Source organism: Anthonomus grandis, chromosome 1 (genome assembly GCF_022605725.1).
Source record: "Anthonomus grandis grandis chromosome 1, icAntGran1.3, whole genome shotgun sequence".
Lineage (NCBI taxonomy): Eukaryota > Metazoa > Arthropoda > Insecta > Coleoptera > Curculionidae > Anthonomus > Anthonomus grandis.
The window spans coordinates 38,610,093-38,624,208 of NC_065546.1; the positions used below are offsets into that span (position 1 = coordinate 38,610,093).

Genomic DNA, 14,116 nt, shown 5'->3' on the forward strand with positions numbered 1-14,116 from the left:
GAAGCATATTTTCATGCCCATCTAAATTAGATATTTAATCACTTCATATTTCTCACTCTAATCAGAGGTGAGTTTGTTACATTCAAAATTTGTTGCCTGTTTTTCTGAAACCTAATTGTGGGTTCATGGTGACTTCTATTTGGATCGTATGGAAAGAAAACGTTATTCGCAAACTCAGCTTTTTTCAACATGCAAAATGAAGTGTCACTAGTAAAATATTAATTATAAATATCTAAATTTTGGAAATTATAAGTGTAGTCTTTATTTTGTGCTCCTCAATGTTTGTATTATTTGTGATACTTGTGGTCCGTCGCCTGTCCTCACCTCGGTCGACAATTAGATGAACATGGGTCCACTTGGTGTGCCTCGGGAAAGACTTCAGTGGTGGTTGGATGATATATGTCAGGCAGAACTAAACCCTATGAGCAGCTGAAGTTTATGGGAATTCTAATTATCTGGGTTTGGAGTAATCCAGTCAAGATTTCTTAATATCTATGGTGAAACTTTACTTTGATGTGTGTATATATAAAGTATACAGAATTTACTTTATGGTCAATAAGTGAACAAATAGTTAAGGAGGTTCAAATGGTGATTACCAGGGGTAGATAAGGCCTAAAAAAGAAAACCTCATGTGAGGTACGTAAGTGAGGAATTTTTCAAGTTAGCAGAATTATTTTTTAATAAAATTTCACTTTTGACAAAAGTTGAATCCCTTCTTAAATTTTAAATTAAAACCAAAATAAATACAATTATTGAATTTATTAAATCATACTTAAATATGCGGATATCAATTTAAAGGCTTATACTCAAAAACAAACAACAATTTAAGAGAAACAAAAATTAAGAAGAAGTTCTAAATATTAATGAGCACCATCGAATTTTTTTATTCAAAAGGCCCAGTTATTAAAATATTTGAAGTGCCCAAAAATACTGAAAAAAAAACTCCAGATTCGATAGTTTACAGGAAAATCGTACAATGTCACTTCCCACTATTAAAGAAGCTGCTGTGCAAAATAGGAATCGCAATCAAATTACTTAAGATATATTTGGTTTATCATTATAGTGACTTATCCAGTACAAGTACGTCTTAATTATGAAAAAAAAAGAAAGAAATAGCTTAATTATTAAATTGTACTGTTTCACCCGTAGTAGCGAACTATACTTTAAAGCTAGTACCGACAACTTACGTACATTTAATAGCACAAAAGTCGACCAGGTGAGCAATCAACTATATTTAAATGTAGTCAGGTAAAAAGAGAAATAAGTAAAACAACAGGTGTTTACTTACTATTGAATCAAAGCTGAGGTACTTAACTGGTATTAAGCTGCCATCGAGTGTAGAGACCAAATATCACCACTACTCTTGTAGGAGCTTTCAGCTTCTTCAGGGATAAGATGCTCCAAATCAGCTTGTTACAATCAGGAAAAAAAATGATTCAACAACCAGAAGATCCAAGAGTTTAACTCAACCACCAGTCAAGTACGTAAAGTATCACAGAATTCCAAGAGACAAAAGTTTTACCTAAAGGGTAAATCGAAGTTCAGGATTAATCCAAAGCAAAGACAAAAGAACGATAGAAGAATTATCATCCAAGAATCACTATCCTCCATTAAAGTAGAAATCATAAATCTTACCTTGCAAAACAATGATACAATTATACTGAAATTTGAAACGTAATTGAACAGCTTTAATTCCCTATAAACGATAACTTCTTTAATTTTCAAAAATTCTAAAGATAATGTGCGGTCAGAATTACAATCTCCAGCAAACTCCCCTCCAAAAAAAACAAGAAAAACTGGGAGTTTGAATGCAAAACCCTCATAGAATGAACTGATGACTGAACTGATGAATGACTGAAGTAAACAAATATCAAAAAATGCCAGAACAAAATTCTCATTATGTAACATTTACTGAAGAAAAAGAAGGAACAACGGCGTGTCGGCAACGTCCAAAACTGCCTTAAGATCGAGAACTAATGGTCGACTGTCTATGCTCCTTAGAAAATCTCTTCGCGATTTTTATGGGAAGGGTTCTTCCAAACGATATCTCATGTGCTTCCAGACAGTAAGCGTTCACAGAGCACGGCGAGAGAACCAACAAATCAAGAATTCAACAAGAACAACCAATTCACGTCACAAGGCAAGCTGTTAACATGGAGGAAAACAATTAAATATAAAGTGGCTTTTTTACGTTATTAACAGCTTAGACCTAGAGGAACTATTAATACTTGACAGGGAAACAAGAATGTGTGAAAATCATAATCGGACCTAAAGAAGTACCAAACAAAGAACAAAGCACACCAACATATATAGGTACAAGAGAAATAATTGGATCAAGATGCAGCATTTCTAGTCGATTTTTTATTTCCGATGAACAATAACCACTGAAATTGTAATATTATTAATAGGTTATAATATATTAAATATATTACACCACAAGAAAATACTCCACATTTTTAATCTAAGTATGATTTTAATATGTAAGACAGGATGTCTGCGAAAGGTTGGGTAATCTCGAATCTGGAGATATTACAGACCAAAATTTGTAAATTGACCCAAACATACCTTAGTGCAAAAGTTGGTAATTTGCGAGATACAGGGGGTCAAAGTTACAATATTATTTTCTATTTTTCCTTATTGCTTCAGAAGCATTTCAGATTTTGTCCTGAGATTCGGTATACGAAGGTTTCTAGTATGAGAAAGAAGAGTCCGTTATTTTTTATGGCCAAACTTCTAGAGGGCGCCATTTATAGCACTATTTCAGTAAAAATTACTTACAATAACTTCTTTGTGCCACCGTGTATACAATAGCTGACCGAAAAATAAACACCAAATTCTGTGGGTTTCCCAGCTGCAAGTTATGAATATTAGATAGAATACCTTCATAGTTGAGTTTACATAACAAGCATTGATGGATAAAATGTTCATCAGTCCTTTCAAATTCATGAACTTTCATTAGATACTCGTGTTAATTTGTGCCTTAGTGCTTGATCTTCTTTAAGTAGGGAGCTTAATAAAAAGTACTGGCCTCCAGTTACTCCACTTTAACTGAAGGTGTTATTTCTTCCATGGGTGCTGTTTTAAAACGGTCTCTATTTTACCGTATTTTTTCTCTATTTTACCGTATTTCTGCGATAAAAAAGATCCAATTGTTAGAAGTCTCTAAAGTTCATAGTTTTAGAATTTGTTGAATATTCTGATATGTATTTAATGCATGGATTGGCAAGATGTAATGCTTTAAAAGGACGAAGATTGTACGCGGACAGATTCCGTAATAGACAGCTGCCTAATTCAAACACCTTTTAACGATTGTAGCCTTATTTTGAGCAGTGAAAACGATTTGGCTTTTAGGTAGTTTTGATCCAAATAAGGGCTGACATAGTGGAGCTCCCAGAACTGTACGCAGAGCTCAAGTTGAAGAAAATGTTTTAGATGGTGCCGCTGAAAATCCTACAATTTTGTATACAGTTTGGTTTACAGAGAATTTCAAGTTTTGAAATGTACAGTACCTGCAAAAAGTACATGGTTTAACCGCAAATGATTACCCCGCAAGGACAGAATTTTGTATATGGGTCTTAAGGAAATTTAACCACGACCATGGATTTACTTCGCTAATATTACTTTTACACCAAGCAGGATTTTGGAAGGGATAGGCCGATTAACTCACATAATTTTTATAATTATGCAGACGAAAATCCGCATGCAATAAGACAAACCCGCCACCAATAACAATTTCAAATTTATGGATAGGAATAATTGGACAATATTTAATAGGATCACCTAGAGGTTTATGCATCACGGTGTTTTACCTCATTTTGGTTCATTAGAGAGCATCCAAATCGAGTTTATCCAGACCAGGGGATAGGCTGATCAGGACCTTTATCGTGGCCGGCTAAGTCATCAGATTTAAATCCTATGGATTTCTTGTTCTGGAGTGATTTAAAACGACGAGTTTACGATACGCTAATGGAAACTGAAGGTAATCTTCAACAAAGAATTTTTTATATTTAAGAAAGGAAAAATAATATGCAAATGCTTTAGAGAATGCTGCGAGGAATAGTTCGGCGAACTCGAGTGTATAACCGGCAAGGTTGTGCCTACTTTTAGCAAATTTTGGAATATTTTCTTTTATTAGTTTTGCTGCCATCCACATTATTATTAGTTATTATTGGAAACCATTGCAACAGTGCTAAAATATATGCAAAACGAGTGGATTATTATGTTTTACATATGTCTTTGTTGTATATAGGGTAGCACAAAATCCTGTACTTCGCAACTATGGATTTTTGAACAAGGTATGTTTGGGACAATTCACATATTTTGATCTGTAGTATCTCCAGTTTCGAGATTTCCCAACCTTTCGCAGACACCCTGTTTATTAAATGATACATATTAATTAAATAAACCAGACCATAATAGTAGGTGGCACTATTTTAATAATTTTAACGTTATTTAGGTTTGTAAGGGATTGCACCTTTATCCCTATTGATTTTTTGAATATTGGTAAAATTTGTGTTTAAAACGTGTGCATCTAATTTTTGATTGTTAATACTTGTTTTACTCATCTTAAATTATTTGATGCTACAGAGTAGTCAGTATTTAAAGCATGTTAAGGCAAACTTGGCTTTTCGGATAATACGGTTAATCGGATAGTTAATAATGAAAAACGGGAAAAATATGGAAAGGCTAAAAAGTCATTCATATTCTCTGATAGTAAGTTTTATTGCTTAGTTAGAGTTTCATCTGTTATTTTCCGCCCTATTTATTACATCTTTAGTATATAAGGCCACTTATTGTAAATAGTTTTAGTTTAGTTTTAATCTTTCCACGAAGATACGAACATCTATAGCGAACCACGTATAAATAATATAGAGCTTTGGTTAGTGGTAAAACAATACAATAAACATTTATGAGCATTGCTATAATGGCTAAGTATGAATAACTAACGCCTCTAGATTTCACTACTATTAGTTTCAGTACTCCCACCAAATTCGATTGATAACGATTATCAGATTATCATTTACCATTGTTTTCAGGTTTTGGCTTTCTAAAATGCGTGGAACGCGAAGCCCGTCTATTTTTCCATTTTAACGAGATCCTAGACGTGAATCGTACTAATGAACTGCAAGTGGGCGACGAGTTTGAATTCACCGTGATCCAGGACCGCACTGAAACGAATTCATACACGAACGCTCACAAGGAGAATCGGCAAAGTGCCATCAGGATGAAATGGTTACCCGCCGGTACGGTCCAGTTCGAAATCAGGATTGATAGTGACCTCAGTGGTACCATAACCAAAGAAATTCCGTCGGCCAATAACTGGTTGAACCGTAGTCCCACTAAGAACCAAAACGGTTCCAATGAACAGAACGAACCCGGTTTAATTGGTTACACGGTTAACGGGATTAAGAAAACTATTACCTTTTATGTTAAGGACTGTGATGTTAAACACTTGCCGAGGATTGGAGATAAGGTAAGATTATTTGACATTCTTATTATTAAAATATATTTTAGGGCATTTTTGTCTTCAGAAATTTGAAATCCGTGTCTAATCATAATAATAATAATAATATAACAAAAAAAAATTGACAACAGAAACTTAAATAGCAACAAAAGCAATGATTGCAATGCAAAGTATCCCACAGCGGAAAAAGTAAAAGACTTAGAACATTAAAATTATTATAATTGTCTTTTTTTTGTTTACATTCTGTTTTCATTACATGAATGTAAAATTAAAAAAAAAAACAATAATAATAAATTTTATTTACAAAGGATTTTTGATATGGAATGAAACCCTGGGGCGTATATCTAATACCAATTTTAAACCTTTTATCCCCTGATGATGGACCCGCTGTGTCCGAAACATGTCGGGAATTTTAAATTAACTGGATGTTTAATAAATAAGTAGGAGAATACTGCAGGATTTTCATTTTACCTTATTATGATGTGTTGATATATAGCTAAAAATTTTCTCTCTTGAAAATGTGTCTAAACTTGACAACAGAGGATCAATGTATATGTTTGTAAAATAAAACAACCTCCTTGCCCCTGTGCACCTGTTGAATTCAAACAAAGTTGTTGTTTCCTAATTCTAGCGTTTCAATGTTCGAAGGTAAAAGAACTTTAGAACTTAATGAAGTGCTAAATAGTTCCTTTAACTGGAAAACTTTGGGTCCCGATAAGATTCATAACTTTTGGTACATACGACTTATCAGCATTAGGTCTAGACTTTTAAACGACTTAATATCAGACCCAGCAAGCATACCCTGCTTCTTTTTTTTTTTCAAAATATTTAGTGTAATTTTAATGATAATGTTAAATCAGGTCAAAATCCCGGTCAAGCACATGAGCCGTCGACCAAACCTCATTCCAAGTCATAACATATCATTTTTTGTGACGGCTGTGGAGGCCAAAAGAAACACTCGCACATCGTTGATATTTTGACGCATTGGTTATAAAACGAATCGCCACAAAATGTGGAGGGAATCATAATATATTTTCCAGTTAGAGGTCTTTCCTGCTTATCAGCAGACCGTGTTTTGGTTGTGCTGAGAAAGTCCTTAAAAAAGCAAGTAATACAGAATCCTGAAGAATATAATAGCTTTTATTGCCAAGTTGGGGTGATTTGAGAACCAGGTAAAGATTGGAATCTTTATAATGTTAAGGAGCCTTTTTAATTATTTACTTCTACCAAGAAGAGGATCTGAGGACAAAGGATTAGAGAGATTACCAATAGCAAACACAATTTCGTCAGGGAAAAAGAAAGAAATATCTATATAATATAGATATATAAACTAATACAAGTTATCCAACATGGTTACTTAATAATTACCATATTACATTTTTAAAAAAGAATTGAATAACTAACAAACACTATACAATTACCACAAACATATGTATATTATACAAACAAAAAACGACACTTTGTGTCTGTGTTCTGGTTTATGTATATCACACAAACCAGACAAAACATGAAATTTTTTTTAGAAATAACTGGTTTAATATACTAAATTTATGATTAAATGATGTTTACAAACCCTTTTAAAAAACTTTATACTTTCGATTGTTTTGATTGCTATTAGCAACATATTGTATTTGTTTAGACCATTAAAAAATAATTAATTTTGAGTACGTTCTAAGTATTTAATTTTTGTTACACATTCTATCGGATGTTCCCCTATTTTTATATTGAACTGTGCTGGTAAGTGCCTGTAAACACATTCTTTTGCTATTATCATATATTTTGTTTTAGAGATGTTAACCTTTAAATCATTTAAATTACACCACTCATAGACCGATTTTAAAATATTATTTAATTTAACTTGAAGCTCATGTGTGTTTAATGTAGTAAAATAAAATAAAGCATCATGTGCAAAAAAATAAGTTGTGCAATCTTTAACAGAATCTATTAAATCATCAATATATATTACAAATAGCAATGGTCCTAATACACTACCCTGTAGAAGGCCATATTTATTTATTAACGGTTCTGATAAAACATCATCAATACCTGTTTTCTATCTTTTAAATACATACTAGACTACTTCAAAACAAGCCCCTCTAAACCTATACTTTTTAATTTTGTTATTAATATCTTTCTATTGATGGTTTCAAATGCTCTTCTTAAATGCAGAAAAAAGGCACCAGTAGCTAAATTATAGTCTATTTTTTTCCAATCAGCCAACACACCCTAAACAGCAGTTTCGCAGTTAAACTTTTCTCTAAAGCCAGATTAAAAGTCACTGATTATACGATTATCATTAAGATAGTTAACAAGCTGTCTATACACCACGTTTTCCAGTATTTTTTCTAACGCACATAAATTATTTATCGGTCTTAGGTCATTAACTAGAGCTAGGTCACTAACATTAAACTAGATTTATTTACTTTTGGTATCGGAATAACTGTTGATAAATTTAGTAGATTAGTTAAATTTCTTTAAGTTCTGTATAATTAATTACATTAAAATGATAAAAACTACTGTCCAAATTACGATCCTGGTTTACTAAGTCCTCTGCAATATTTCTTCAGTCTACATCTATAATAGATATTATAATAGAATTTCATTTATACTATCTATAAAATAGTGATTCAATTTGTTGGGTAAATTATTTTCCATATCAATAACTTCGCCATTAATTTCCACTTTTTGTAAATTCATCACTTGCTTATTTTTTGGTATAAATTCTTGCAAAGTTTTCCACATCTTTTTTGGATTTCCCCTATTTCCATATATTTTATCTTCATAATACTTTCTCTTTTCATCCCTTATTATTTTTACTGCAAAATGTATTTTTTCTTTGTAATTATTGAAGTTTTCAGAAGTTTTATTTTTTTTATATAACATAACTTACATCCCTATTTCTAGTAGCAGCTTCCACAATATCATTCCACCAAACTTTATATCTAGGATAAATTTTAACTGTTCTTAACGGAGCTATAACATCTAATGCATTTATTATGATACTAATGAATTCATTATACTTTTCATTCATATTAGCATGATCAAAATTAAAATTGCGCTGTTCCAGTAGATCGTTTAAACTGATAAAATCAATATATATTCCTCTACTGAATATACATTGTTGTTCAAAATTTCAATTATGTAGTGATCAGTGATTCTTGGACTTTCTAATACTTTAGTGGTTTGTTAACGCTAGATCAATAATTGAATCCTTATCTCTACCTGACCTGGTTGTGTCATGTACAATATTAAATAAACTCACATCAATTAAAATATTTTTAAAATTTTCTAATTCCCGTGTTCTAAAACCGATATTAAAGTCACCAATTATGATGACAGAAGATTGATTATCAAGAATGCTTTCATCACACCACCCAAGAAAAAAGTTTCGAACTCAACCCTTGAAGAACTAGGAGACCTATAAAGAGAAACTATAAAATATTTCCTATTCTGTGCACACCTGAATTTTTTGTTTAATTTTTAGATTATTTCTAACATAGATTAATGCTTCGCCGGTTTTTCTACTGTCATTATCCACTCTATACACATTACAACCAGCAATGTTAATTTCTGTGTCCAAAATATTATCTGTTAAGCATGTCTCAGATAATGCGACTACTACTGGATTTTTTTTAATGGTCAGGTCATAAATTTCATCAAAATGGGCTGTTAAACTAGATGCATTAAGATATAATAAAAATATATTATTATTTTTGTCTATGATATTAAAATTTCTCTTACACCCACTTTAAAAAAATTATTAGCATTTGCAGGATTTACAGTAATTATTGATTGATAATTACAATTTGCCTCTTCCACCTATTTAATTCAATTTCTTATTATTTAATTCAATTATTTTTATTTTTATTTAATTCAACACCTATAAACGAAGATATAGTTGGTACATTATAGAGTTTGACCTACTTTGAATTACGTTACAATTACAAATAATCATGTCAATCTGTCGAACAATCGCCGCTTTATTAAGTCGATTTCCAAATTTATTATCTATATTAACAAAAACTATTTTTCCCTCTCTATAATAGTTTAATCTATGGGCATAGCTTTTAAGTTTGTTATTGAATTTATTAACTATATTTTCCAAATTGTTAAATCAGTATTTAAAGTAGGGAATAAAGGTAAAAATTATATTTGTATGTGTACAATATTTCATTTTACTATTAATTTCGCGAAAATATGAAAGTTGTCCCTTTTTAAAATCATTCGAGCCAGCCATCACCAAAACATAATCATTCAGAGTAAAATCTTGTGTGAGAGCAATTATATCTTCTATAATAGAGGAAAAACATGCTTCGGGCTTAATAATAGCTTGACATTTTAAATTTGGGTATTTTACTCTAAATAAACCGTCAAGGTGACGCCCATATTCGTCTGTCAATATTAAAATTTTACCATCATATTTATTTTGATCCTTTAAATCTACTGGTAGATCAGCTATCCTTGGAGTGTTTTGATCGTTGTTATGGGTTGAAATTATTTTTTAAGATCTTGAAGCTTTTTTAGTTCCATGCCGTCATTTTTTATATCATCTTCTAGAGTCTTAATTACTCCATTCAAGTTTGCCTATGTAGCTTTGTAGGCATCCTTTTCATATTTGATGAGCTGCTCCCTTTATAGATTTATTTCCTTTAGTATTTTCTCATTGTTTTCTCTAAGTGTACTTAGTTTACTTTTATATTCTTGTTCGGTTTCCTTAATAATAGTTTAAATTTTTTATCTTCTTTTAATTTTTCTTCCAAAAATGTTTTTTTTTTACTAAGCTCTTCAATTAAGTTTTTATCAATCTTGTGTACATCAGCATTTTCTTTGTTAGTACTTTTTCTCCCTAATTTTAAGTCATTTTTTAATTTCTGCAGATCTTTTTCATAGTTCTTGTTCTTTAATTTTGCTTAATTTTTTTCCTTTATTTCTAGTTCTAGTTGAATATTCTTATTTTGTACCTCGATTTTAAGAACTTTAATCTTCTCAAAATATTTTTTTAATGTTTCCTGATTTTCTTGATGAGCTTTAAATACTTTGTTCAAGTTCCAACGTGTTTCTACTCAATTTTGAAACTGTTGCGTCCTTTGCCTCTACGACCATCTCCAGGTTCTGACTTCGCAGTTCCAGAATTAATTTTTTATCTTCATGATCACTCTGCGTAAAAGTAATCTGTTCATGCAGTTGAACTTTTTAAGAATATTTTGGAAGAAGCTACCGGATAAACTCTTGAAGAACAGGAAATAGACAAAAATTATGATACTGATGAAGCATGTGACTGTCTAAAAATTACAACAAAGTACACGTTTCAATCTTTTTTTGCCTTTTGAAAAAAATATATCATTTTATTAGCTTAACACCATGTGTTCAAACAAAACCACACATATCCATTGTGTTCATGCAAAAACAGACATACCCAATTTTCTTTTTAAAGTAACTAGAAAAATGTTACTTTATTGAGAAATTAGGTTAATGCGCTTTTAAAATTCATAGATCTTAATAAGTAGCTCTTGAAAAAACAGTTTTCTGGTAGTTTTTCGTGTTTTTCTAATGTTTGCAAAAAATGGACATGTCTACTTTTGCATGAGCCCTCCTCACTTAGCGCCTTCAAAACGCTCGCCCACCGAGAGTACGCCAGCCGCCATAATAGTAAAAGAGAAAACTAAACCAGTATAAACCACATGTACTAGAAAGTTAAAAATACTTACTACACTTGAATCGGAAAATTCATACAGGACCGTTTAGCATAATAGACCTGACCTGGTAACTAGAAATAAAACAGAGAAGAAAATATTTCTTGTTGATGTAGCAGTCCCGGCTCCTGCGAATATAGAAAGGAAACCCTGGAAATATGGAAAAAGTCAATATTATCCCGATTGTGCCACTGGAGAAGTGAAAAAAAAGTACTAAAATTCAGAAAAATCGCTTGTTTGAAGTGCATAAAGCCGTTGTCTTTGGTACCTGAAAGGGGTTAAACAAAACATAAAGAAAATATTACAAACGTTGCAAATGGAACTTAACTTTAACATGACCTGAAAAAACCTTCATCTTATAAAAGTACTACATACAAAAACATAAATGACAAGTTTCATTATAAAATAATAATGCTCTACCTTATCACTAGAATCAATTTTCTAATGTAACCGTGTATGTATGATACTTTTTTTATAATTTTTTTCTATCGATACGTGCCTTTTATATGAACTAATCCATATTTTGTCCATGCCTGATAATCCTTAAATCTCTTACCTATTTAACGCTTTTTAAGGTACGATTTGATATAAACCAAGTAAAACGATCCAAAGAGTTCATAGCGGTTAACGTGGAAATAACACAGTCCGCAATGCAATCCAACGGGCTTAAGCATAGCGCGAGTAGAACCGGCCAAATTTACCAGGGTTTTATTGCAGCATTAAAAGACGGCTTCGGGTTCATCGAGACTGTACAGCATGACAAAGAAGTATTCTTTCATTTTAGGTAGGAATTTAAGTTTTACTAATATCCAATTAATTGACTATTATTCACTAAGCTCTTTTTTAATGGTAAAATTTTTGTAAATACTCCAATTTCAGTCATAAATTAAGATTCTTTTTAACCTTTAAAAATAGAGCCTGTAACACTTTCAATACTTGTATATGAATTTTAATTATTTGCCCAGCAATTTCGAAGGGGATGCCAACACTTTAGAACTGGGTCAGGAGGTGGAGTACAACTTGGGGGCGAGAGGAAACTCCGGTTCCTGCTCCTCCGCCGAAAACGTGAAAATCATCCCCAAAGGGAGCGTGGAACTACCAGCGGTGCACGGTGACATCTTAGAGGGCATAGTTATAAGACCGTTACGATCTGTCAATCCGGATCAGTCGGAATATTCCGGCTTGATTAAAATTCGAACGGAAAATCCGGAAGAGAAGTCACCGGAATACGAGTTCGGGATTATGGGGCTGGTTAATAAAAGAGAATTGTTACAAGGTGAGTTTTAATATACTCTAAAGAACGACATAACGATATTGACAAAGAAATACCTTAAAAAAAGGAAATTTTGGAATTATAGTAGAACCCCGATTAACCGTTCTCAACAGGACCCAACGTAGCAGGGATAAGTGAAAAGCACGGATAATCCGAATATTTATTTCTTATATTTTTACCATTTATTTTTTAATTTATTTATTTATTTTTTTTTTATTTTTTTTTTTCTTAATTTATTTTTCTGTTATCTACCAACGATAACAGAAAAAAACAGTAATTAATACATAATTAAACTTTGTCACTAAATATGTACATACATAAAAAAGAGGTAGAGTAGTAAGTAGTAAATATATGTAGGTAGGTTACCTTGCATTTAACTTAAGCAAATATATATTTATTTTAGATAGATATGCCTTTGAAAAAAGTTGATGTGGTCTGTGTTAAAAGTCTTCGATTATTTTAATTTTTCTGACGTATTCTGGGCAAGTTTAAAAGTCAAGGGCAAGTCCACAGGGTCCGAAGTTTCTCGTTGCATCAAATAGTCTAGTAGAAAGTCGGCAACATTTTCGGTCTCCTGGTTAATTAATACCGTCGCTGCTGAGGAGCTGATAACCTGACTTATGTTGGTCAAACTGTGTTCAACTCAACCTTGGTTTCACCAATGTTTTTAAACTCATCAGTTTGTTTATCATCAGATTCCAGGACTTGACAAGTCCTCTCTTTTACTCCATGCATTTCCAACCGTAAAAATGGAGTCTTTGATCGCACACGATCTTCAAAATTTCATCAGGTCATCTTCATCCAACAATGATGAATCATCGTAAGTTTTCTTCGGTAAAGCTGTTTTATTGCCTCAATAACGCCCTGATCCATTGGTTGAGCAATTGATGTAGCATTGGGTGGAAAAACAGAACAAAGAAGTTTCCACCATTAAATCCTTATTCGGATGAAACGCGCATTATTCAGAAAAAGAAGCGCCTTTTATGGCGATTTTTCCTTTTTCAAATAAAATTTCAAGAATATTCTTTTTATGGAACAAATCTCGGAAGATGTCACAAGTTATCCAGGCACCTTGCTGATTATAATAGTGATCTGGGAAACAATGCGGTTTCATGATTTTAAAAGCGCGAGGATTTTTATACTTTGCAAACACCATCTGCTTCAGTTTATGATGGGTGCTAGAAGCATCGGCAAAACACAACACTTATGCGGTCTTTTTTTTATATCCTGGGGCATTTATCTCGTGACTTGCAATTAAGGTTTTTGTAGGTATGCCTCGCCAATATAATTGTGTTTCGTTAGCGTTATAAATTTCAGAAGATTTTAGATTATTTTCATTATGGTTTTCAGCTCATAGCAAAATTCCATCATCGCTTCTCCGTCGGCACTTTTCGTCTTGAATGGCAAGCTCACGAATCACGTGAGCTTGTTTTTTGAATCGATGTAACCAACCACCGGATGCATTAACAGTTAGATGCATTAAACAGCTTACCTAGCATGCACATATTGAACCAGAGATTGGTACGCCCTCTAATCCTTCTGGCAAAACCTTTTGGAAAGTGCTTCATTGAGTTGTTGAAACGTTAATCCTTTCAATAGTTTCACGCATTCGGTCTAGCATGCAAAAAACGATTTTTAGGGATTCCCCGATCACTATTATGCATCGCGCGTCTTCGTCGATGACCC

General features: G+C 32.3%; 1 protein-coding gene across 2 annotated transcripts in view; it reads left to right on the forward strand.

Moving 5' to 3' along the window:
• LOC126745594 (cold shock domain-containing protein E1) overlaps window positions 1–14,116 on the forward strand; it is an 80,722-nt gene that overhangs the window by 46,923 nt on the left and 19,683 nt on the right. For both annotated transcript variants that reach the window (XM_050453514.1, XM_050453525.1), the window contains exons 10-12: window positions 5,037–5,473; window positions 11,733–11,941; window positions 12,123–12,433. In XM_050453514.1, the coding sequence (XP_050309471.1) occupies window positions 5,037–5,473; window positions 11,733–11,941; window positions 12,123–12,433 (957 nt within the window). The remainder of the gene's footprint in view (window positions 1–5,036; window positions 5,474–11,732; window positions 11,942–12,122; window positions 12,434–14,116) is intronic.